The following is a 26,637-nucleotide window of genomic DNA, read 5'->3' as shown; positions in this document are numbered from 1 at the left end:
GTCAACACATTTATGTTTATAAATTAAGTAAAGCTGATTTTATAAAATCATAGAAAATAAAGGAAGTCATTAGTTAAGATCTCTCCATCATGGAGGATCACCTGCCCATTATAGAACATGTCTGATTTTCATTCCACTGAAATCGACAAAATGAAAATTTGATGGGTTCTATAATGTAGGAAATCCACTCTGCCAGATTACCGCTGATATAGCAAAGACAAAAATTTACCCCATAATTGGGAATGCTGTTCAAAGTTCACTGTGCCCACATTTAATGTTACTGCATAGGAACCTAGATGTATGGATAACTCCTTTTGTAACACATAGGATTTCCTTTTAAGGAATTACAAATCATGTGTTCTAAAGACTGTAAAATGTAATCAGAGTATTGCGCAAAGACCTTCTAAACAGTCTAATGATGATGCTGTCCTTGACTTTAAAAAGCTATTTTAATGAATATAGATTACACTAAAAATGACGAAATAGTACATAAGATAACACTAGTGGATACTAATCCAATATCAACTCAATACTAAAAGATCTTCAGTTTTTACAAAGGGTCTTTACCCAAAACATGAACTTGGATTTTCTCTTTCAGATGCTGGATGATCTGCTGTGCATTTCCTCCATTTTCTGTTACTATATAATCCTCTGTATTTCACTCTAAATTTGCTAACCTCAATTGTTAAAATTAGGCTCTTTGAATATTAATATATTAACATTTAATGTGTTCATATGAAATACCGTTGTCTACTATTCTAATGCTGGTGCTCACCCACTTAAAATAAACAGAGCAATGCCTTTGTTAAAATAGCACACAAAGAACCTTCACACAAACGAGTTAGTTCCAAGCAAAAGCTTCAAGATCAAGTGCAGAATATTCCAGACTGGCTGTATGATTCCTCGCTGCCATTTTAAAGTAAGGATGGCGTTGACATTGTACAAAGCTGTGTGGTTTATTGTCAGTGACATAATCTCAACATGGAAACAGTACTATTGATATTACTGATTACAACACTAAATCTTAAATCCCTCTCTTAGACATGCAGAATGACACTGGGGATAGTGCTCACAGCATACAAAAAAGAAAATTCTTCCTATTATCACTAACCCACCTTCATCATAATATTGTGCCTGTTGTTGTTGGCGACTTCTTACATAGATGTCGAAATGATCCAGGTTTTGTGCTTGAGCTGTTGGACCAGGTTTTGTGTCAGAGTACCTTGAATGTAATTAAACATGAAAAACGCAATGTGATAACGTTTAATTTTAATGTTAAATGCATTAAATTGCTTTATATTTACTGTAAATATCTCATTACCTAGGTAATGTTGACAATGGAGGTTTTGCTGTGTAAGCAAATTGTTGAAGATTTACTGCCCCTAATTCATTTAACATCTGGATCTATGACAAGAAAAAGAAAATGCAATCTTTTAACTATTTAGATCTTTATAAAGTAATACTCTTTAAAATTTTACTATGCCACAGAAAAGTTACCTTCAGTCGTTTAACTAATGGAGCTGATGAAGTCTCACTTCTGCTTTTAAGATCACTGAGATAGGAACCAAGTTTTGTCGATGTTGCTTGTGATGTAGTACTGCTCCGCACAACTGATACACCAAATTTACCTACGAGAAATACCATGCATTAGGGAAAAAGAAATCACAGGTATAGGTGCATTGAATAACAGAAATTAGTTAAGCTAAAGGAGGACAATGTGATGGGACCTGATGGGATATATCCGAGGATCCTGAGGGAAATGGGAGACGAAAAAGCGCAGGCCCTAGAAATTATAGCTCTGATGTTAACTTGGGATAGGAGTTTGCCGGGCGGGGCCTGAGGTAGTAGCAAACCATCCTGACATTGGTAGCATGAGGCCTGGGAGTTTTTAAACGCCTGAGCCTCATCTACACAGCCTTAGTCAGGTTCCCAGACAAAACTGGTGAGAAATGGCAGCTGGTGGGCAGGAGTGCACTGTCAGGCAGCAAGAGGCCAGGGACCGCAGGAATGGCAAGTTGTGGAGAGAAGGTTTTCAAAGGGCCTCATGATGGTGGTGGGGGGAAGGGGGGAGGGGGAGGGGCGGGGGGGGAAGAAGAAAGCAAAGACAGGGGAAGCCAAAAATTTCCTCCTGCTCCTGGCTCCTCAAGGAAAAAAATTAAAAGACTTAGGGCTGGAAATTAGGTTTATTTCTTTTTTGAGGTGTTAGAAACATAGAAAATAGGTGCAGGAGAAGGCCATTCGGCCCTTCGAGCCAGCACCACCATTTAATAAGATCATGGCTGATCATTCCCTCCGTACCCCTTTCCTGCTTTCTCTCCATACCCCTTGATCCCTTTAGCCGTAAGGGCCATATCTAACTCCCTCTCGAATATATCCAATGAACTGGCATCAACAACTCTCTGCAGCAGGGAATTCCACAGGTCAACAACTCTCTGAGTGAAGAAGTTTCTCCTCATCTCAGTCCTAAATGGCCTACCCCTTATCCTAAGACTGTGTCCCCTGGTTCTGGACTTCCCCAACATCGGGAACATTCTACCCGCATCTAACCTGTCCAGTCCCGTCAGAATTTTTATATGTTTCTATGCGATCCCCTCTTATCCTTCTAAACTCCAGAGTATAAAGGCCCAGTTGATCCAGTCTCTCCTCATATGTCAGTCCAGTCATCCCGGGAATCAGTCTGGTGAACCTTCGCTGCACTCCCTCAATAGCAAGAACGTCCTTCCTCAGATTAGGAGACCAAAACTGAACACGATATTCCAGGTGAGGCCTCACCAAGGCCCTGTACAACTGCAGTAAGACCTCCCTGCTCCTATACTCAAATCCCCTAACTATAAAGGCCAACTTACCATTTGCCTTCTTCACCGCCTGCTGTACCTGCATGCCAACTTTCAATGACTAATGAACCATGACACCCAGGTCTCGTTGCACCTCCCCTTTTCCTAATCTGCCGCCATTCAGATAATATTCTGCTTTCGTGTTTTTGCCCCCAAAGTGGATAACCTCACATTTATCCACATTATACTGCATCTGCATGCATTTGCCCATTCACCTAACTTGTCCAAGTTACCCTGCATCCTTTTAGCGTCCCTCTCACAGCTCACACTGTCACCCAGTTTAGTGTCATCTGCAAACTTCGAGATATTACACTCAATTTCGTCATCTAAATCATTGATGTATATTGTAAAGAGCTGGGGTCCCAGCACTGAGCCCTGCGGCATTCCACTAGTCACTGCCTGCCATTCTGAAAAGGACCCGTTTATCCCGACTCTCTGCTTCCTGTCTGCCAACCAGTTCTCTATCCACATCAGTATATTACCCCCAATACCATGTGCTTTGATTTTGCACGCCAATCTCTTGTGTAGGACCTTGTCAAAAGCCTTTTGAAAGTCCAAATATACCACATCCACTGGTTCTCCCTTGTCCACTCTACTAGTTACATCCTCAAAAAATTCCAGAAGATTTGTCAAGCATGATTTCCCCTTCATAAATCCATGCTGACTTGGACTGATCCTGTCACTGCTTTCCAAATGTGCTGCTATTTCATCCTTAATAATTGATTCCAACATTTTCCCCACCACTGATGTCAGGCTAACCGGTCTATAATTACCTGCTTTCTCTCTCGCTCCCTTTTTAAAAAGTGGTATTACATTAGTCCATAGGAACTGATCCAGATTCGATAGACTGTTGGAAAATGATCACCAATGCATCCACTATTTCTAGGGCCACTTCCTTAAGTACTCTGGGATGCAGACTATCAGGCCCCGGGGATTTATCGGCCTTCAATCCCCATCAATTTCCCCAACATAATTTCCCGCCTAATAAGGATATCCTTCAGTTCCTCCTTCTCACTAGATCCTCGGTCCCCTAGTACTTCCGGAAGGTTATTTATGTCTTCCTTCGTGAAGATAGAACCAAAGTATTTATTCAATTGTTCTGCCATTTCTTTGTTCCCCATCATAAATTGACCTGAATCCGACTGCAAGGGACCTATGTTTGTCTTCACTAATCTTTTTCTCGTCACATATCTATAGAAGCTTTTGCAGTTAGTTTTTATGTTCCTGGCAAGCTTCTTCTCATACTCTATTTTCCCCCTCTCAACTAAACCCTTTGTCCTCCTCTGCTGAATTCTAAATTTCTCCAAGTCCTCAGGCTTGCTGGTTTTCTGACCAATTTGTATGCCTCTTCCTTGGATTTAACACTATCCTTAATTTCCCTTGTTAGCCACGGTTGTGCCACCTTCCCCGTTTTATTTTTACTCCAGACAGGGATGTACAATTGCTGAAGTTCATCCATGTGATCTTTAAATGTTTGCCATTGCCTACCACCGTCAACCCTTTAAGTATCATTTCCCAGTCCATTCTAGCCAATTCACACCTCAAACCATCGAAATTACTGTTCCTTAAGTTCAGTACCCTAGTTTCTGAATTAACTGTGTCACCCTCCATCTTAATAAATAATTCTACCATGTTATGGTCACTCTTCCCCAAGGGGCCTCGCACACAACAAGATTACACATCACCCAGTCCAGGATGGCCAGCTCCCTAGTTGGTTCCTCGACATATTGGTCTAGAAAACCATCCCTAATACACTTCAGGAAATCCTCCTCCACCGCATTGCTACCAGTTTGGTTAGCCCAATCAATATGTAGATTAAAGTCGCCCATGATAACTGCTATACCTTTATTGCATGCATCCCTAATTTCTTATTTGATGCTGTCCCCAACCTCACTACTACTGTTTGGTGGTCTGTACTCAACTCCCACAAGCGTTTTCTGCCCCTTGTTATTCCGCAGCTCCACCCATATCAATTCGACATCATCCAAGCTAATGTCCTTTCTTACGATTGCATTAATTTCCTCTTTAACCAGCAATGCCACCCCGCCTCCTTTTCCTTTCTGTCTATCCTTCCTAAATGTTGAATATCCCTGGATGTTGAGTTCCCAGCCTTAGTCACCCTGGAACCATGTCTCCGTGATGCCAATTACATCATACCCGTTAACTGCTATCTGTGCAATTAATTCGTCGAACTTATTCCGAATACTCCTCGCATTGAGGCACAGAGTCTTCAGGCTTGTCCTTCGAACACACTTTGTCCCTTTAGAATTTTGCTGTAATGTGGCCCTTTTTGCTTTTTGCCTCAGGTTTCTCTGCCCTCCACTTTTACTTTCTTCTTTCTATCTTTCGCTTCTGCCCCCATTCTATCTCCCTGCATAGGTTCCCATCCCCCTGCCATATTAGTTTAACTCCTCCCCATCAGCACTAGCAAACACTTCCCCTAGGACATTGGTTCCGGTCCTGCCCAGGTGCAGACCATCCGGTTTGTACTGGTCCCACTTCCCCCAGAACTGGTTCCAATGCCCCAGGAATTTGAATCCCTCCCTTGTGCAGTACTCTTCAAGCCACGTATTCATCTGAGCTATCCTGCGATTCCTACTCTGACTAGCATGTGGCACTGGTAGCAATCCTGAGATTACTGCTTTTGAGGTCCTACTTTTAATTTAGCTCCTACCTCCCTAAATTCGTCTTGTCGGACCTCATCCCGTTTTTTACCTATATCGTTGGTACCTATATGCAGCACGACAACTAGCTGTTCACCCTCCCTTTTCAGAATGCCCTGCACCAGCTCCGAGACATCCTTGACCCTTGCACCTTGCATCCTGGAGTCTTGGTTGTAGCTGCAGAAACTTCTATCTATTCCCCTTACAATTGAATCCCCTATCACTATAGCTCTCCCACTCTTTTTCCTGCCCTCCTGTGCAGCAGAGCCTCCCACGGTGCCATGAACTTGGCTGCTGCTGCCCTCCCCTGATGAGTCAACCCCCCAACAGTACCCAAAGCGGTGTATCTGTTTTGCAGTGGGATGACCGCAGGGGACCTCTGCACTACCTTCCTTACACTGCTCTTCCTGTTGGTCACCCATTCCCTATCTGGCTGTGTACCCTTTACCTGCGGTAAGACCAACTCATTCAATGTGCTATTCACGTCATTCTCAGCATCGTGGAAGCTCCAGTGTACATGCACCCGCAGCTCCAGTGCCGCAATGCGGTCCGTCAGAAGCTGCAGCCGGATGCACTTCCCGCACACGTAGTCGTCAGGGACACCGGAAGCGTCCCTGACATACCACATAGTACAGGAGGAGCATAACACATGTCCGAGCTCTCCTGCCATGACTTAACCCTTAGATAAACTTAATTTGGCAACAACAATGCTAAAAGGTTACTAACTGATAAAGAAAAAGAAAAACTATTTATCAGTCACCAGCCAATCACTTACCTATTTGGCTGTGACGTCACCTTTTGATTTATTTCTACTTCTTTTTTGTCTTCTCACCCTGCTGCAGCTGCACCAGCTGGCCTCCCAACGTTGCTCGAACTCCCGAGCCTCTCCAACGTTGGGCCTCTTGTAGGCCTCCGCCGATCTCCCCGCTCCACCTCTCTGATGCTGCTCGAACTCCCGAGCCTCTCCGACGTTGGGCCTCTTGTCAGGCGGTGGATAAATTTAGCACTGGGAAATGGTTTGCGTTGGGCAATAAAAAATTCAGCAGCTGCGCCCTGACAGTGGAGTGGAGCGCTAAGGGAAGCGTTCCACGCTTATCTTAGTGCGCTAAGCCGTGTGAGCAACTGAATATCTGGTGCTAAAGAGCCGGCTTCGTAGCGCCCCAAGAGTGGCCTCTCTGCAGAAAACAAAATCGGCACAAAAAACATTCCCTATATATTACTCACCCCAAATAAAGTTAAATTACAAAAAGAAAAAAAAAACAATCACACTTACCTCATGCAGTCACTCCTTCCCTCACCGCCGCCGGGACAGCTCTGCACGCCAGCTTTCTCTGGCGGTGTCAGTACAGGGCGCTGCAGGTTCAGCGCAAAACATAATTTGAAACATAATTCACGAGCGGTGTGAATGCAGCTGCCAACCCTTTAGCGCTCCTGTTCCGACCCTTGCGAGGGGCAGTATCCCAGCGAATTTCTAGCCCTTATGGTTTTGGGCTTCTTTTGGCAATGATTCTTCTTCCTGGTATGTTGGCCTGATGGGAAAGTTACAACACCTTCCCATGCAGGCCTCTGGTTAAAATAGAAATTGGATCCCAATGACATCATCTGAGCCTTAGCTGCATATTTAAAGAAGGACCCTGCCGTTTTCCAGCAGGTGTTTTTCTCGTATGCTCGTAAGAGCAGACTGTGGGAAGAAAGCAGTAAGTGTGCAAACCCTCCGTGCAGGCAGGATTAAAATACCTCCTTACATTTCAAGACTGCATTGGGAATGAAGATGTACCAAAATATTTAACTAAATATATGTTCAAGTTAAATAAACTACCAATGTCTATGTATTAATACTTACAACATTCATGACCACATTTGTCTTTATTCTTGCAGAAATGATTACAGAGTCTTTTTCCAGATTCTGTGTAGTTGAGCTCACTGGTAGATCCTGTGTTTACAATGTAAGATACAATGGAGACAAGGAAGCTTAGTGTGAAATTTATCTTCAGATCTCAAAAGCTTACCTAAGAAATTAAAAAAAACACTGCATCTTGCCATATTGATTTGAAAATTATTTCCTGAAATAATGCTGTGATGTGCTGACATTTTACTATTAAAACATTTTATCTGTATTCATGTTTGCAGCATTGCAGAGTCCCAGTTTTGCTCCGATTGGTCTATGCCAACCATAGTCTAATCAATGATGTAGTAAGCAGTGGCCAGACAACAAAACACAAATAGAAAATGTTCACAACTTTGTCTTTTGTTGTAGAAGCTAGACTGAAAATTAAATCAGAATAACTCATGTGCCCAATTAGTTTAGTGTGGTAATTATCACTTTATAACTGCAAGCAATTTAGTATTCAAAAATATTAACTCAAAAGAATTTTTTTTTGTACACAATCTATACAGATTAAAACAAAGCTAAAGAAATTTAAAGAATTTCCCCCATTTTTAAATAATTTCAATGTACATGGATATGAGTAGACCATACAGGAAAAAAAGAATTAGAAAAAAAAATGCAGCAATTAAAAGGAATCAATGCTATAAAACAGCATATGTACAAACCCCCTCGACTCTGGCTGTCCGACGCCAGCTGCTCTGCCTCTCATGCACTAACTCTGAGCTAACAAGGCTAACAGCAAAGTTTTAATAAATATATTAAGAGAAAGAGCATGGTAAAGGGGAATGTGGGCCATTAAAGATAGATGCATAAAAGACTATAATGGACAATAAGGAAATAGAAGACTTCTTATATGAGTACTTTGTATCCATTTTCACAATGGAGAAAAAGGACAAAATATCAGTGGTACAAGGGAACTTAAAAATATATGAAGGGGAGGACCTTAATGGATTTAATGTAAGTAAGAAAATGGCCATGGAGAAAATATTGAGACTTAAAATAGACAACTCCAGGACCTGATGGTTTCTATCCAAGGAAAGAAAATAGAGGAAGAGACTATAAATCCGTTAGTCATAATTTTCCAAAGCTCCCTAGATTCAGGAATTGTGCCCATGGATTGGAAAATTGCAAATATCACTCCATTATTTAAGAAGTGGGGGGGAGGGACAGGTAACTACAAGCCTGCCTATTTAACATAATTTATGAGAAAGTTATTATTGGAATCTGTCGTCAGGGTCAGAGTGACTTGGACAAGTATGAGCTGATCACAGTTAGCATGGATTTATAAATGGTAGGTCATGCTTGGCTAATCGAGTTTAATTTTTTTGAGGAGGTCATAGGCATGGTGGATTGGGGAGTGTCTGGATGTTTTCTATATGGACTTTTAGAAGGTATTTGGTATGGTTGCACAAGCGATTATGATGAAAAATGAAGGTGCACAGAATTGGAGGTAACCTTAGGTTGGTAATTGGTTGGGAGGTAGAAGGCAAAGAATAGGGATAAAGGGAACATTCTCTGATTGGTGGGATGGAACAAGTGGTATTCCTCAGGATCTGTACTGGGGCCTTGGCTTTTCACCGCATATATCAACGACTTGGATGAAAGAGTAGAGAGTTCTATATCAAATTTGCAGATGACATGAAGTTAGGAGGTACCCTGTACAGTAAGATGTGTAGGTGGGAGCAGAAAGTTATAAAGGAATATAGATAGATTAAGTGAGTGGGCAAAACTGTGGTAGATGGAGTTCAATGTGGGAAATGTGCCGTCAGCTATTTTGGATCCGAAAAGAACAATTCAAAATTTTTTCTTAATGGTAAGCGATTAGGAACTGTGGAGGAGCAAAAAGATTTGGGTGTACATAAATCACTAAAGGCAACTGCGCAGGTACAAAATCAATCAAAAAGGTTAATGGAATGTTGGCCTTTATCTTAAGGGAGTTATAGAATTATAGAATAAAATCGTAGAATCATGCAGCAAAGAAGGAGGCCATTCGGCCATCGTGCTTGTGCCAACTCTTTGAAAGAACTTTCCCTGCTCTTTTTCTATAGCCCTGAAAATCTTTCCTTTTTCAGTATATATCCAAATCCGTTTTCAAGGTTAAAATTGAATCTTCTTCCACACCCTTTCAGGCAATGCATTCCAGGACGTAACAACTCGCTGCATACAGTTTTTTCTCATCTCCCCCTGGCTTTTCTGCCAATTATCTTGAATGAGTGTCCTCTGGTTATTGACTCACGTGCTAGTAGAAACAGTTTCTCCCTATGTACTCCATCAAAATCCCTCATCATTTGGAACACCTCAATTAAATCTTCCTTTAACTTTCTCTGCTCTAACCCCAGCTTCTTCAGTCTCTCCACATAACTGAATAATAATGGGTTTGAAGTGAGGAAAACTAACTTGATTGAGTTTTCTTTTGTTTCTTGATGAGGTAACAGAGAGGGTTGATAGGGCAATGCGGTTGATGTGGTGTACATGGACTTCCAAAAGGTGTTTGATAAAATGCCACATAATAAGCTTGCCAGCAAAGTTGAAGCCCATGGAATAATAGGGACAGTGGCAGTATGGGCATTAATAAATTGTAGAATGGGCACATTAACTTCAACACAGATAAATGTGAGGAATTACATTTTGGTAGGAAGAATAGGGAGGTCATTATTAGAGATCATTATTACTTGGAGGTGTGAGTCCGGATGGGGTAGAGGAGCAAAGGGATCTCGGAGTACAAATATACAAATCGCTAAAAGTAGTGGCACAGGTTAACAAGGCCATAAAAAGGCAAACAAAGCACTAGGGTTTTATTTCTATAGGGATAGAATGGGAGGTTATGCTAAACCTGTATCAAATCTTGGTTTGACCACACTTGTAGAGTACTGCGTACAATTCTGGTCACCATATTATAGAACGGATATAGAGGCATTGGAGGGGGTGCAGAGAAGATTTACAAGGATGATATCAGAAATGCAAGGGTATACCTATCAGGAAAGGATGAACAGGCTGGGTCTCTTTTCGCTTGAAAAAAGGCTGAGGGGTGACCTACTAGAGGTCTTTAAAATTATGAAAGGTTTTGATAGAGTAATACAGAAAGAATGTTTCCACTTGCAGGGAAGAGTATAACTAGAGGCCACCAATATAAGATCGTCACCAAAAAATCAAATAGGGAATTCAGAAGAAACTTCTTTACCCAGAGGCTTGTGAGAATGTGGAACTTGCTACCACAGGGAATAGTTGAAGCAAATAGAATAGATGCATTTAAGGGGAGGCTAGATAAGCATATGAGGGAGAAGGGAATAGAGGGTTATGCTGATAGAGTTAGATGAGGAAAGGCAGGAGGAGGCTCGAGTGGAGCATAAACGCCGGCATGGACTGGTTAGGTCGAATGGCCTGTTTCTGTGCAGTATATCCTCTGAGGTTTATAAAGCCTCATTTTGAAGCATGTTGGCTTCTAATGGGTCTTGGGGAGTACAGTGGGCCCTGCAAGAAATTTTGGATCTGAAGGTATTTTGAGGAAGTGGAACTTGTTGAATAAATGTTGCAAGGCAATGATTTAGCCAGTTTGCCCATTTGGTGGTGCCCCTTCATGCCAAGCTTTGAATCCACTTTTAGTGAGTGCATTTAGGTGATTCTAGCTGTGCCTCAGTGCAGCCATTTCACCAGACCCGTGTTAAAATTAGAAACAGAGAAAATAGGTGCAGGAGTAGGCCATTTGGTCCTTCGAGCCTGCACCACCATTCAATAAGATCATGGCTGATCATTCCCTCAGTACCCCTTTCCTGCTTTCTCTCCATACCCCTTGATCCCCTTAGCCGTAAGGACCATATCTAACTCCTTCTTGAATATATCCAATGAATTGGCATCAACAACTCTCTGCGGTAGGGAATTCCACAGGTTAACAACTCTCTGAGTGAAGAAGTTTCTCCTCATCTCAGTCCTAAATGGCTTACCCCTTATCCTTAGACTATGTCCCCTGGTTCTAGACTTCTCCAACATCGGGAACATTCTTCCTGCATCTAACCTGTCCAGTCCCGTCAGAATTTTATATGTTCCCATGAGATTCCCTCTCATCCTTCTAAACTCCAATCGATCCAGTCTCTCCTCATATGTCAGTCCTGCCATCCCGGGAATCAGTCTGGTGAACCTTCACTGCACTCCCTCAATAGCAAGAATATCCTTCCTCAGATTAGGAGACCAAAACTGAACACAATATTCCAGGTGAGGCCTCACTAAGGCCCTGTATAACTGCAGTAAGACCTACCTACTCCTATACTCAAATCCCCTAGCTATGAAGGCCAACTTACCATTTGCCGCCTTCACCGCCTGCTGTACCTGCATGCCAACTTTCAATGACTGCTGTACCATAACACCCAGGTCTCATTGCACCTCCCCTTTTCCTAATCTGTCGCCATTCAGATAATATTCTGCCTTCGTGTTTTTGCCCCCAAAGTGGATAACCTCACATTTATCCACATTATACTGCATCTGCCACGTGTTTGCCCACTCAACTAACCTGTCCAAGTCACCCTGCAACCTTTTAGCGTCCTCCTCACAGCTCACACTGCCACCCAGCTTAGTGTCATCTGCAAACTTGGAGATATTACACTCAATTCCCTCATCCAAATCATTAATGTATATTGCAAAGAGCTGGGGTCCCAGCACTGAGCCCTGGCGGCACCCCACTGGTCACTGCCTGCCATTCTGAAAAGGGCCCGTTTATCCTGACTCTCTGCTTCCTGTCTGCCAACCAGTTCTCTATCCATGTCAGTATATTACCCCCAATACCATGTGCTTTAATTTTGCACACCAATCTCTTGTGTTAGGTAAAGCCTTTTGAAAGTCCAAATTCACCACATCCACTGGTTCTCCCTTATCCACTCCACCAGTTATATCCTCAAAAAATTCTAGAAGATTTGTCAAGCAGGATTTCCCTTTCATAAATCCATGCTGACTTGGACCGATCCAATCACTGCTTTTCAAATGTACTGCTATTTTATCTTTAGTAATTGATTCCAACATTTTCCCCACTACTGATGTCAGGTTAACTGGTCTATAATTACCAGTTTTCTCTCTCCCTCCTTTCTTAAAAAGTGGTGTTACATTAGCTACCCTCCAGTCCATAGGAACAGATCCAGAGTCGATAGACTTTTGGAGAATGATCACCAATGCATCCACTATTTCTCGGGCTACTTCCTTAAGTACTCTGGAATGCAGACTGTCAGGCCCCGGGGATTTATCGGCCTTCAATCCCATCAATTTCCCGAACACAATTTCCCGCCTAATAAGGATTTCCTTCAGTTCCTCCTTTTCACTAGACCCTCGGTCCCCTAGTATTTCCGGAAGGTTATTTGTGTCTTCCTTCGTGAAGACAGAACCAAAGTATTTGTTTAACTGGTCCGCCATTTCTTTGTTCCCCATTATAAATTCACCTGAATCTGACTGCAAGGGACCTACGTTTGTTTTCATTAATCTTTTTCTCTTCACATATCTATAGAAGCTTTTGCAGTCAGTTTTTATGTTCCCAGCAAGCTTCCTCTCATACTCTATTTTCCCCTTCCTAATTAAACCCTTTGTCCTCCTCTGCTGTATTATAAAATTCTCCCAGTCCTCAGGTTTGCTGCTTTTTCTGGCCAATTTATAAGCCTCTTACTTGGATTTAACATTGTCCTTAATTTCCTTTGTTAGCCACGGTTGAGTCACCTTCCCCGTTTTATTTTTACTCCAGACAGGGATGTACAATTGTTGAAGTTCATCCATGTGATCTTTAAATGTTTGCCATTGCCTATCCACTGTCAACCCTTTAAGTATCACTCGCCAGTCTATTCTAGCCAATTCACATCTCAAACCATCGAAGTTACCTTTCCTTAAGTTCAGGACCCTAGTCTCTGAGTTAACTGTGTCAGTCTCCATCTTAATAAAGAATTCTACCATATTATGGTCACTCTTCCCCAAGGAGCCTCGCACAACAAGATTGCTAATTAGTCCTTTCTCATTACACATCACCCAGTCTAGGATGGCCAGCTCCCTAGTTGGTTCCTCGACATATTGGTCTAGAAAACCATCCCGAATACACTCCAGAAAATCCTCCTCCACCGCATTGCTACCAGTTTGGTTAGCCCAATCAATATGTAGATTAAAGTCGCCCATGATAACTGCTGTCCCTTTTTTGCACGCATCCCTAATTTCTTGTTTGATGATATCCCCAACCTCACTACTACTGTTTGGTGGTCTGTACACAACTCCCACTAGCGTTTTCTGCCCTTCGGTATTCTGTAGCTCCACCCATACCGATTCCACATCATCCAAGCTAATGTCCTTCCTTACTATTGCATTAATTTCCTCTTTAACCAGCAACACCACCCCACCTCCTTTTCCTTTCTGTCTATCCTTCCCAAATGTTGAATACCCCTGGATGTTGAGTTCCCAGCCTTGGTCACCCTGGAGCCATGTCTCTGTGATGCCAATTACATCATATCCATTAACTGCTGATATGGGGTATGCTTTAAATACTTGGGCATATTCATAAGACTCAACTTGCTACCCAGTGCAAAATAAATCGTTCTCCCCGCACCCCTTGCATATATGTGTACCTGAACAGATGGAACAAGAGGGCTGAAGATCTGCAGGCTGCAATCCTGGCAGTTATCTTGCGTACCCACCTGCCCCATGTTGCTCGAACGTCCGGCACCTGCTAGCTATCGGAGAGATGCCCAGACCCACTTCCCTGGCCCCTTTGACACACCATGATAAGGAGGCCAACAGTAAAAAAAAAAATTCCGCTAGACTCCCTTCCTCACTGTTGTGAAAATTGCGCATAATAGACATGTTCTTCCTCTGCCAGATAATACCTATCTGCTTTCTGTCTCAGCATTTCCAGGTCGTTTGAGCACAGCTTCAGATCCCTTTGTGCAGAGAGTAGAATGTAGCTATGTCTTAGGCTGATCCAATGCCCCAAATACCACATGCTTTCTGTTCCAAACATTAGTAATTGGTGCACCTTCAAGGAATCGCTTCCTGGAAGATGCCATTGTCAAAAAAACATCCTGATCTCAGCTGCCGCCCCCCCCCCCTGCCCGCCAACACTAACAAACAAACACAGATATACACGGATATCATCCCTTTAACAGACTTTCATGATTTTAACCATTTTTTACATTGACTCCAAGAATTAATTTAAAAATGTACCTTTAATTGCATTGATAGTGGGAACCGTTAATGAATTTTCTGTCCCATTCTGTTTTGCTGATTGTGTGTGCTGTACATCAGATTTTCCATGAATAATGTGAGCTCCAAACCTCTTTGGTCCTGAGTAAAAGGCTGTATACTTCTGCTGAATGTCCAACCCAACTAGATGGAAAATGTAAAAAAAAAAGATGCTTAAGTAGAAATGTATTAATAGTGTGTACAAGCAAAAACAAACACAGCATACTACTGGAGGCCAATACTTCCAGTGAATTGAAGCATAGCAGTCTCTAGATGGCTGAAGTGGGCCTCACTGGGATCCAGGCCAGGTGAACAGGGGTCCTGGGCAAATGCTCCCCCATCTCCTGTCGCGCAAGCGCCAGACTTTCCAACAGTAATATAATGGGGTGATGTTTGCTTCTGTCTGACCCATGCAAATTAAGTACCCGCCCACTGACTCTGCAAACTCCAGCGGGCACAATCCTGGTGTAACCACTAGGTCCGTACCCTGCCAGTGTGTTATTCCAATCAAGATAGTATATGAGCCATTCCCTGCCACTGTAATCAGGTTCTGTATTTATGGCTGACAATTCTGTAGCCAGAAGTGAATAAAATTCTTAGAGGGCTTGAGAGGGTAGATGCTGAGAGGCTGTATCCCCTGACTGGTGTCTAGAACTAGGGGGTCATAGTATCAGGATAAGGGGTCAGCCATTTAGGACTGAGAGGGTTGTGAATTTTTGGAATTCTGTGGATGCTCAGTGGTTGAGCATATTGAAGACTGAGATCGACAGATTTTTGGACATTAAGGAAATCAAAGGATATGGGGATAGGACGGGAAATTGGAGTTGAGGTAGAAGATCAGCCATGATCTTATTGAATGGCGGTGCAGGCTCAAGGGGCTGTATGGCCTGCTCCTGCTCTGATTTCTTATGTTGCTATGAATCTATGGGATAATATGACAAACTTTCACAGTTCTTTAGTTCACACAGGTTCTTTATATATACAGATCATTTCAGTGAGATAGGATTCTGTGCTTAATGGAATATATTTACATAAAAACCACCTCAAAAGATCTTTGTTATTTGCATTTAAGAAAAATAGTATCAATGAGAAGTAAGAACTGTGTTGTTAGTTTTAAATCTGATTGTTCCCTGCTTCTATATAATTGTGTTTTTTAATACAACTAATATGGTAGTTTTTAGACTGTCTATTAGCATAGCATTTTCTGTCAATTTGGCAGATCTGGAACAGACTGTGGGTAGACCATATTACTGCCAGTGCATACTCTAACAAGATTAATTTTTCACCCTTGCAAACACTACCCTGGTATTTTGTGCTGTAAGCCAAAGCTCAGCTCAAAGAATGAGCTTACCAATGAAATTTGACCGTTCTGTTGAGCACAAATAAAATGTACTAGAAAGTACCACATGGAATGCACAGGACACGCCTGGAGTTAACATTTTGATGACTTTCCATTTTGTTTGCTAACTCTCTGATCTTTGTTCCTCTCTTCCTCAAGTGTATTGTAGGAACTTGCTCAAGTGAGCCTAGAAAATATGGGTTAGGAGGATATTCAACCGACGGCACATTACAGCTTTGCCCGATTGTCAACATGTCCTTTCCAGCAAGAGTTAAGTAAAGTGATCAGGAGCTCTAATTATCTCAGGGCTACTGAGGCCAAATGTTGCGCTCCCACCTTGACTGAGATTAGTGAGCTCAACACTGACCAGAAATTGAACCTGGGGCCTTCTAGTCTACACGCTGACTTTACCAACTGAGTCATCAAAGTGCTTTCGTTTTTTAAACAAGTTTTTCTTTCTTTTTCCAAGAACCTTTTTCTCGGCAATTCTCTCCCAACCCTAGCTCCCTTAAAGGTGTTCACTTAATGATATACAGTATTATGGTTTCATGGGCTGGTAGGACATTACCTTGCCCAAGTCACCATTGTTTCTATGTAAGTCTTGATATTGAGAACTAGTAAGTTATTTGACTGTGAAGGGGCATCACAGCCAAGCCAGATTCTGTCCTCACTGATGCCCATCCAGGTTAATTTCAAGCTTCGGTCACTGGATACTGATAAATGCGAGAAACTCTGGCTATATCTCTGCTTTCGAAGAGGCACCTAGGTCAATTGCACAACAAACATTTGCATTTCAATAGTTCTTCCTATCTATAGGAAAATGTTTCAAAGCACTTTACGTTGAAGGGGAAAAATGGTCACAACTAAGCAGAAGGGATATAGAATATAGAGGATTATGGTGGTTTGTTAAAAGAACAATTTAAGAGAAAGATTTTGTGGAGCTTTTTGAAAACAGGAGCAAAAGTGGTCAGATGGTGGCAACTAATGAGGAAGCTTCAGGGGACAGGAGCTTAGTGGCCAACATTGATGCGGTTGAGGAAATCGGAATAAACAAAAGAGCAGAGGGAGCAGGAACATAAGATTGGAGGAGGTCGCTAAGTTACAGTGAGGCAAGGCTCTGGAAGGATTTGGAAGCAAGGATGAAAATCTTGAATTTAACTCACTGGGATATGTATGAGGTTGTGGGAATGCAGAACTTTGTGTGGTGAGGACACAACAGTCATGCCTTACTAGCATCCCAAATCAGATCATGGTGGTAGGGGAGAGAAAGGACTGCTTTGCATTCAAAAATAATTAATTTACAGTATTATTACATCTAGTGATTGTAGAATTCTTCCACCATGGTAAATAGTTGAGATTCATATGTACTACAAGTAAAACAACATTGTAAGTGAACAGTTATGTTCTCACCCTTGATTACGAACATCACAATACTTATTTAATCATGACATTTCTATCAAAATATATGAAATGGCATCCACTGTGTTTTATTGTTTAGCAAACCCAATAAGGTATTATTATGCCGAATGCAATTTGGAATTTAGTCTAGACTTAACTCTCTGTCACATTGATTCCAGTCCCTTGTGGGGGAAGAGAGGGCAGAGATCTACCTAAACACCAAGTGGAATTTCCTCTAATATACTGCCTGAAGGGTAAAATCAAGGAGTATTGGGCAGGAGGGCCTACTGACACTTCCTCACTGACCTAGACTTTTCTGTACCTGCCACAGCAGGTAAGGCCACAGGACGTTCTCTTACTAACCTGTTGAATGTAAATGACAGCAGATAGGCAATGCATGGCACCCTGCCCAATTTCCAACACGACTGCCTCCTATCTCAGGGACTTCTAGCACAGAACTGGCAGTAGTTGCTGGAGCAGCAGGCCACCAGATGCCTTTTTGGAGGGAGAGCGCCCCGTATTGGAACCGCTTACTTTCTTCTGGTCCTACAACCGTACCTTTTTTCTTGCTCAGCTCCAGGCCTAAAAAAAAATGACTCCTCACATTTTTGGGGTCCTTTTGCTCCCTTTAAATGGCCTCCTCTCCTTTTGTGCCACAGCCACAGATAATGACCCTAGTAAATTGGGTTGGGGTCACAACATCATCATCATTATCATCATAGGCAGTCCTTTGAAATTGAGGAAGACTTGCTTCTACTCTAAAAGTGAGTTCTCAGGTGACTGTACAGTCCAATACGGGAATTACAGTCTCTGTCACAGGTGGGACAGACAGTGGTTGAAGGAAAGAGTGGGTGGGAAGTCTAGTTTACCATACGCTCCTTCTGCTGTTTCTGCTGCTCTTGGCGATGAGACTCGAGGTGCTCAACGCCCTCCCGGATGCTCTTCCTCCACTTAGGGTGGTCTTGGGACAGGGATTCCTAGGTGCCGGTGGGGATGTTGCACTTTATCAAAGAGGCTTTGAGGGTGTCCTTGAAATGTTTCCTCTGCTCAGTTGGGGCTCGCTTGCCATGAAGGAGTTCCGAGTAGAGCGCTTGCTTGGGAGCCTTGTATCGGGCATGCGGATGATGTGGCCCACCCAATGGAGCTGGTCGAGTGTGGTCAGTGCTTTGATGCTGGGGATGTTGGCCTGAACGAGAACATTGACTTGGTGCGGCTATCCTCCCAGTGGATTTGCAGGATCTTGTGGAGGCAGCACTGGAGGTACTTCACGTCTCTGATCCATATAGGAGGGAGGGTATCATGACTGCCATGTGACCATAAGCTTGGTGCCAGATTTGAGGTCCTGGTCTTCAAACACTCTCTTCCTCAGGCGACCGAAGGCTGCGCTGGCACACTGGAAGCGGTGTTGGACCTCGTCATCGATGTCTGCCCTTGCTGATAGTAGGCTCCTGAGGTATGGAAAATGGTCCACGAGGTATGGAGTCGTTGGGGCCACAACAGAGTTGGGATTGCAAGCAGAAGTCCTGCTCCAAATGCCATCTGACAGGAGAAGGAAAATCTGATCAAAGGGGGCAAAATTTCCCCTTTTTATAGCCCCGTTCACGCCTCTGGGGGGGGGGGGGGGGCGCTAACTGGGCGCAAGGCCCTTTTCACCCCCGGGGGAGGGGGGCACTACCGCCTCCCGGGAAATTGTCCTGGAGGTATAGGAGGTGCTGTCCCGGCAGCGCAGTGCCCCACTCCGTTTTGGGTGTTAGGCTGCTGGCCCGATCTCCTGCTTCCCTGGTGGCTCAGTTTGGGGCACCAAAGGGCCATGCAGAGTGCACAGTGGCCCTCCTCTTTAATTGAAGGGGCGGGCCATTATAGCACGTCAGCGGGTGATAATGGTCCCGGCCCTGGAAGATTACCGCCTCCAATCGGGGCGACGGGCAATTTCGCTCCCAAAGTATCTAATTTTTTTTCCTGAGCAAGCTTCTTAAGGATATCCTCAATTTAATTTGCTGCTAATTGATGTCTTCATCTTTAAGCTTCTGAAAATAGAGACTGGAAACTTCGAGACAACAAGAATTGCAATAAAAAAATTACTGTTGAGCAAGGAACCATGCTGCGGCACTAACTCGAAACAGAAAAACAAAGGAATAATTGATCTGAAAAATAGTTGGAGAAAATTTAATTACTGTAGGTAGCGATGTTCAGTGCCAGAGTTCTGCTCCATGCAATGATTCACTATGTATGTGAAAAAAACCTGTATTTTTTTCAGATGAAAGAAAGATCACAGTAGGTTCGAGTTAAAAATACTCTTAAAGGGACTGTTGTCATCTAATTTCCCCAGTTGCCAAAATTGTCTTTCTTGAAATATAAATTAAGACTACACTATAACAACATTAACCTGACTTACCATAGTCAGAATTGATAAGATTAACACTTAATTCTTCACCTTTAAGGGCTCTTTTAATTTCAATTTTCTTTGACCAGCTTCCTGATTTAAGCAGAGCTGAATTCCTAATTTAAAAATAAAACAGGGTTAGCACCATCATAGAAACATAGGAATTTACAGCGCAGAAGGAGGCCATTTCGGCCCATCGTGTCCGTGTCGGCCAACAAAGAGCCACACAGTCCTCGGTCAGCAGCCCTGAAGGTTACATATAAACCTATGAACAATGGCAGACAGGTAAAGAGCATCTGGCCCAACCAGTCCGCCCACACAACTGCGATACCTCATGTATCACAACATTTTACACTCCACCCCACCCGGAGCCATGCGATCTCCTGAGGCAAAAAAAGATAAAAACCCAGGCCAATTGGGGAAAACAAATCTGGGAAAATTCCTCACCGACCCATCCAGGTGATCGAAACTAGTCCAGGAGATCACTCTGGCCATACTAAATTCCATGATGTACTTACCATCGTGTCTGCGCCGGCCAAAAAGAGGTTATCCAGTCTAATCCCACTTACCAGCTCTAGGTCCGTAACCTTGCAGGTTACGGCACTTCAAGTACACATCCAAGCACCTTTTAAATGTGGTGAGGGTTTCTGCCTCCACCACTCTTCCAGGCAGCGAGCTCCAGACCCCCACAACCCTCTGCATGAAGAAGCTTCCCCTCAAATCCCCTCTAAACCTTCCACCAACCACCTTAAACCTATGCCCCCTTGTAATTGACCCCTCCACCAAGGAAAATAGGCTCTTGCTATCCACAATATCCAGGACCCTCAACATTTTATACACCTCAATGAGGTCTCCCCTCTGCCTCCTCTGTTCCAAGGAGAACAAACCCAGCCTATCCAATCTGTCCTCATAGCTAAGATTCTCCATTCCAGGCAGCATCCCCGTAAATCTCCTCTGCATCCTCTCCAGTGCAATCACGTTCTTCCTATAATACAGCGACCAGAACTGCACGCAGTATCCCAGCTGTGGCCTAACCAGTGTATTATATACAATTTAAGCATAACCTCCCTGCTCTTGTATTCTATGCTTCGGCCAATAAAGGCAAGCATTCCGTATGCCTTCTTGACCACCTTATCCACCTGTCCTGCTACTTTCAAGGATCTATGGACAAGCATTCCAAGGTCCCTTTGTTCATCTACACTTCTAAGTGGCCTATCATTTAATATGTAAAGTCTTTCCTTATTAGCCCCCCCCCTCACACTTCTCCAAATTAAATTCCATTTGTCACTGTTCTGCCCACCTGACCAGTAGATTGATATTCTCCTGCAGTCCATGACTTTCCTCTTCATTATTAACCACACAGCCAATTTTAGTGTCAACTGCAAACTTTTTAATCATATCCCCTATTCAAATCTCGATCATTGATGTATACTACAAAAAGCAAGAGACCCAGTACTGAGCCCTGCAGAACCCCACTGGAAACATCCTTCCAGTCAAAAGAACATCTAACCATTACCCTTTGTTTTCTACCTCTAAGCCAATTTTGTATCCAACTAGCCACTTTGCCCTGGATCCCATTTTACCTTCGTGACCAGTCTGCCATGTGGGACCTTATCAAAAGTTTTGCTAAAGTCCATAAACACTACATCATACACACTACTCTCATCGACCCTCCTGGTTACCTCCTCTCAAAATTCAATCAGGTTAGTCAAACACGATCTTCCCTTAACAAACCCATGCTGACTGTACCTGATTAATCTTTGCCTTTCTAAATGTAGATTTTTTTCCTGTCCTTCAGGATTTTTTCCAATAATTTTCCCACCACTGAGGTTAGTATGACAGGCCCGTAATTACTCGGCCTATCCCTTTCTCCCTTCTTAAACAAGGGTCATCATCATCATAGGCAGCCCCTCGAAAGGAGGATGACTTGCTTCCATGCCAAAAAGGGATGAGTTCACAGGTGTTTCAATGAAGGACCTAATATTCCAGATCCTGAACTATATCTTGAAGGGTGGAAGATGTCTGTGCATGGATTTTTTTAACGTGTGTTGGACGTTGCACACCAGCCACCACATGGGCTTGACAGAGCTAGATCTTGGTCCAGTGGCAAGGATTACCCCAGACGACTGGAGACCTATTTTGCTGCACGGGCCTAGTGAGCACACATATTGCAGTGTGGGCTGGCCCGTGCTGCCCTTGGACCCTCGCCTCTTCTGGCCCGAACTCACGCCTCTCCCAGGTCCCGATCACATTCCTCTACATTCTCTCGCAGCTCCTTCGCTCCGACCTCGCCACTCCTGCTGTACCCGCCCACGCTTAGCACTTTAAATAGTACTGCTGAAGATTCCTTCCTGCTTGTTAGCTCCACAAGTTGCTGGGTGAGTGTATTATAGAAACATAGAAACATAGAAAATAGGTGCAGGAGCAGGCCATTCAGCCCTTCTAGCCTGCACCGCCATTCAATGAGTTCATGGCTGAACATGAAACTTCAGTACCCCCTTCCTGCTTTCTCGCCATAACCCTTGATCCCCCGAGTAGTAAGGACTTCATCTAACTCCCTTTTGAATATATTTAGTGAATTGGCCTCAACTACTTTCTGTGGTAGAGAATTCCACAGGTTCACCACTCTCTGGGTGAAGAAGTTTCTCCTCATCTCGGTCCTAAATGGCTTACCCCTTATCCTCAGACTGTGACCCCTGGTTCTGGACTTCCCCAACATTGGGAACATTCTTTCTGCATCTAACCTGTCTAAACCCGTCAGAATTTTAAACGTTTCTATGAGGTCCCCTCTCATTCTTCTGAACTCCAGTGAATACAAGCCCAATTGATCCAATCTTTCTTGATAGGTCAGTCCCGCCATCCCGGGAATCAGTCTGGTGAACCTTCGCTGCACTCCCTCAATAGCAAGAATGTCCTTCCTCAAGTTAGGAGACCAAAACTGTACACAATACTCCAGGTGTGGCCTCACCAAGGCCCTGTACAACTGTAGCAACACCTCCCTGCCCCTGTATTCAAATCCCCTCGCTATGAAGGCCAACATGCCATTTGCTTTCTTAACCGCCTGCTGTACCTGCATGCCAACCTTCAATGACTGATGTACCATGACACCCAGGTCTCGTTGCACCTTCCCTTTTCCTAATCTGTCACCATTCAGATAATAGTCTGTCTCTCTGTTTTTACCACCAAAGTGGATAACCTCACATTTATCCACATTATACTTCATCTGCCATGCATTTGCCCACTCACCTAACCTATCCAAGTCACTCTGCAGCCTAATAGCATCCTCCTCGCAGCTCACACTGCCACCCAACTTAGTATCATCCGCAAATTTGGAGATACTGCATTTAATCCCCTCGTCTAAATCATTAATGTACAATGTAAACAGCAGCGAGTCAGGCACTGGAGCAGTCTTATATCAGAAAGGGGTCCTAAAACAAGCCTAGTCTAAAGAAAGACTTGCATTTATATATTGCCTTTCACGACCACTGGACATCTTTACAGCCAATGAAGTACTTTTGGAGTGTAGTCACTGTCATAATGTGGGAAACACGGCAGCCAATTTGTGCACAGCAAGCTCCCACAAACAGCAATGTGATAATGACCAGATAATCTGTTTTACAACATAATCAAGGGTACCACATTAGCAGCCCTCCAGTCCTCCGGCACCATGCCTGAATCCAAAGAGGACTGGAAAATGGTGGTCAAAGCTTCTACTATTTCCTCTTTTGCTTTGCTCAACAGCCTGGGATGCATATCATCCGGACCTGGGGACTTATCCACTTTCAAAGCTGCCAAAACCCCAATACCACCTCTCTCACTATGTCTATTTCGTCCAGAATTTCACACTCCTCCTCGATAGTAGTATCTACATTGCCCTTTTCCTTTGTGAAAACAGACGCAAAGTATTCATTAAGAAGCATATCCACATCTTCCGCCTCCACACACAAATTACCCTCATGGTCTCTAATAGGCCCTACCCTTTCTTTAGTTATCCTCTTGCTCTTAATATATTTATAGAAGGGTTTTCCTTGATTTTACTTGCCAAGAATTTTGCATGCTCTCTCTCTTAGCATACTTAATATCCTTTTTTAATTTCACCTCTGAACTTCCTAATATTCCTGAAGAGATTCTACAATATTTAGCCATTGGTATATGACATAAGCTTCCCTTTTTTTTTTTATCCTCCCCTGTAAGTCCCGAGACATCCAGGGGCTCTAGAAATGTTATTCCCGCCTTTTATCTTTAAGGGCACATGCTTGGCCTGAGCCCTCCCGATCTCCTCCTTGAATGCCTCCCACTGTTCAGACACTGATTTACCTTCAAGTAGCTGTTTCCAGTCCACAGTGGCCAAATCACTTCTCAACTTAACAAAGTTAGCTTTTCCCCAATTTGGGACTTTTATTAATGGTCTATCCTTGTCCTTATCCATGACTACCTTGAATCTGACTTAATTATGGTCACTGGCACCCAAGTGCTCTCCCACTGATACGCCTTCCACCTGCCCAGCTTCATTCCCCAAAACTAAATCCAGAGCCGTCCTCTCTTGTGTTGAGTTTGTTACATACTGACTAAAAAAGTTCTCTTGAATGCATTTTAGGAATTCCGCACCCTCTATACCCTTCACACTGGTGGCTTAGTAGGTAAAAGGCACCGCTCGGTGTGGTACTTAAATTATCTAGAACAGAAAGATTCTATGTTTCATTTCCGAGCTTGGATTCTCCTCCATGGTTCCACTTAAAATTAGGTGAGACAGCAGTGGGAAATGAAGCGATATTGGGGCAGTGAGGACTACTACCACCTCAATGCTTGACCTGCACTTCCCTTCCGCTGCTCCTGCTGGGACTGCCGCTTCCCTGCCTGCTGCATACAAACTGTATGGGTGGGAGCTGTGTTACCATTGCTTCTCAAGGCTGCCATTTGGGAAGGTGGTAATAGGGCACTAGGAAGCAGTGGTAATGGCTCAAGAAGGGAGCGGGCCTTTTGGCAGCTTTGTTTCACTCTATTTCATCCCTAGAATTTACCTGCAAAAAAACCCAGTCTTCTCCAAGTCCTTTAGCAGCATATATTTTTTGTTATTTGAGGTGCCCCTTTAAGGGTGCTCCCAGCTCTTCTGGTCACACTGCAGCACTGGCAAAATTTCCCTCTTCTGCGGGGTGGGATGCCCCTTGATGGCAGTGATCCTGCTAGCAGCCTGCCCAGCAAATCAAATGATCCCCCAGCCCAGGAAATTGGATCAGAGTTCCGATGGTGCCGGCGGAGGGATCCCGTCAGAACACTGCCACTGATATTATCTCCGAAACAGCAATATAGGCTCTCCATGTAAAGAAAATAATTTGGGGTTTCATTTTTAATAGTAATTCAACAATTTTTCCCTTCCCCACTTCAAGTTCTTCCAGCACCATGTACAGCACACCGGCTAAGAATATATATATATATGAGACCCATGCTCAGACCAAAACTGGACAATCCAGCTCATTAATCACTCTACAGCAGAGAAGCAATAGAACCAACATAAAAGCAGGGAATCATAGTGACTTATTTGTTCAGGACCAGCATGCAGGTTCAAAGCCACGTTTTCTTGTGACTATGTAGATAACTGACTTGATTTTTCCCATAATTTCAATACTAATTCTAATGTCCTTTAGAGAAGGAAATCTGTCATCCTTACCCAGTCTGGCCTATGTGACTCCAGATCCACAGCAATACGGTTGACTCTTAACTGCCCTCTGAAATGGCTGAGCAAGCCACTCAGTTGTCAAGAAGGTGGCTCAACACCAACTTCCCAAGGGCAATCTCAGCGGTTTGGAAAACCGCAAATGTCACGCCCCTATTTAAGAAAGGAGGGAGACAGAAAGTAGGAAACTATAGACCAGTTAGTCTAACATCTGTTACTGGGAAAATGCTGGAGTCCATTATTAAGGAAGTAGTAGCAGGACATTTAGAAAATAATATTAGTCAAGCATAGTCAACGTGATTTTATGAAGTGGAAATCATGTTTGACAAATTTGCTGGAGTTCTTTGAGGATATAATGAGCAGGGTGGATAAAGGAGAACCAGTAGATGTGGTGTATTTGGATTTCCAGAAGGCATTCGATAAGGTGCCACGTAAAAGGTTACTGCACAAGATAAGAGCTCATGGGGTTGGGGTTAATTTGTTAGCATGGATAGAGAATTGGTTAACTAACAGAAAACAGATAGTCGGGATAAATGGTTCATTCTCAGGTTGGCAATCGGTAACTAGTGAGGTGCTGTGGAGATCAGTGTTGGGACCCCAACTATTTACAATCTATATTAATGACTTGGATGAAGGGACCGAGTCTAATGTAGCCAAATTTGCTGATGATATAAAGATAGGTGGGAAAGCAAGTTGTGAGGAGAATGCAAAGAGTCTGCAAAGGAATATAGACAGGCTAAGTGAGTGGGAAAAAATTTGGCAGATGGAGTATAATGTGGGAAAATACAAGGTTATCCACTTTGGTAGGAAAAAGAAAAAAGAAAATTATTAGTTAAATAGGAGAGATTACAAAATGCTGAGGTACAGAGGGATCTGGAAGTCCTTGTACATGAAACACAAAAAGTTAGTATGCAGGTACAGCAAGTAATTAGGAAGGCAAATGCAATGTTGGCCTTTATTGCAAGGGGGATGGAATATAAAAGTAGTGAAGTCCTGCTACAGGTGTGCAGGGGATTGGTGAGACCACACCTGGAGCACTGCATACAGTTTTGGTCTCCTTATTTAAGGAGGGATATACTTGCATTGGAGGCAGTTCAGAGAAGGTTGACAAAGTTGATTCCTGGGATGAAGGGGTTGTCTTATGGAGAAAGATTGAGCAGGTTGGGCCTATACTCATTGGAGTTTAGAAGAATGAGAGGTGATCTTATTGAAACATATAAGATTCTGAGGGGACTTGACAGGTAGAAGCAGAGAGGATGTTTCC

The 26,637-nt window shown here is 43.3% G+C and overlaps 1 protein-coding gene across 9 annotated transcripts in view; it reads right to left on the bottom strand.

Moving 5' to 3' along the window:
* Positions 1-26,637, bottom strand: part of hfm1 (helicase for meiosis 1) — a 202,633-nt gene that overhangs the window by 15,094 nt on the left and 160,902 nt on the right. For all 9 annotated transcript variants that reach the window (XR_011594031.1, XR_011594029.1, XR_011594030.1 and 6 more), the window contains 6 exons: positions 19,712-19,815; positions 14,562-14,723; positions 7,341-7,430; positions 1,498-1,628; positions 1,322-1,404; positions 1,116-1,222 (listed from right to left, as the gene is read on the bottom strand). Coding sequence is in view for 5 of the 9 variants with exons in the window: in XM_070886575.1 (XP_070742676.1) it covers positions 1,116-1,222; positions 1,322-1,404; positions 1,498-1,628; positions 7,341-7,430; positions 14,562-14,723; positions 19,712-19,815 (677 nt within the window). In the remaining 4 variants the exon portion in view is untranslated. The remainder of the gene's footprint in view (positions 1-1,115; positions 1,223-1,321; positions 1,405-1,497; positions 1,629-7,340; positions 7,431-14,561; positions 14,724-19,711; positions 19,816-26,637) is intronic.

This window comes from Pristiophorus japonicus, chromosome 8, assembly GCF_044704955.1.
Source record: "Pristiophorus japonicus isolate sPriJap1 chromosome 8, sPriJap1.hap1, whole genome shotgun sequence".
Lineage (NCBI taxonomy): Eukaryota > Metazoa > Chordata > Chondrichthyes > Pristiophoridae > Pristiophorus > Pristiophorus japonicus.
Note: the sequence above shows the minus strand (reverse complement) of the source record. Positions and strands in the feature narration are given on the sequence as shown.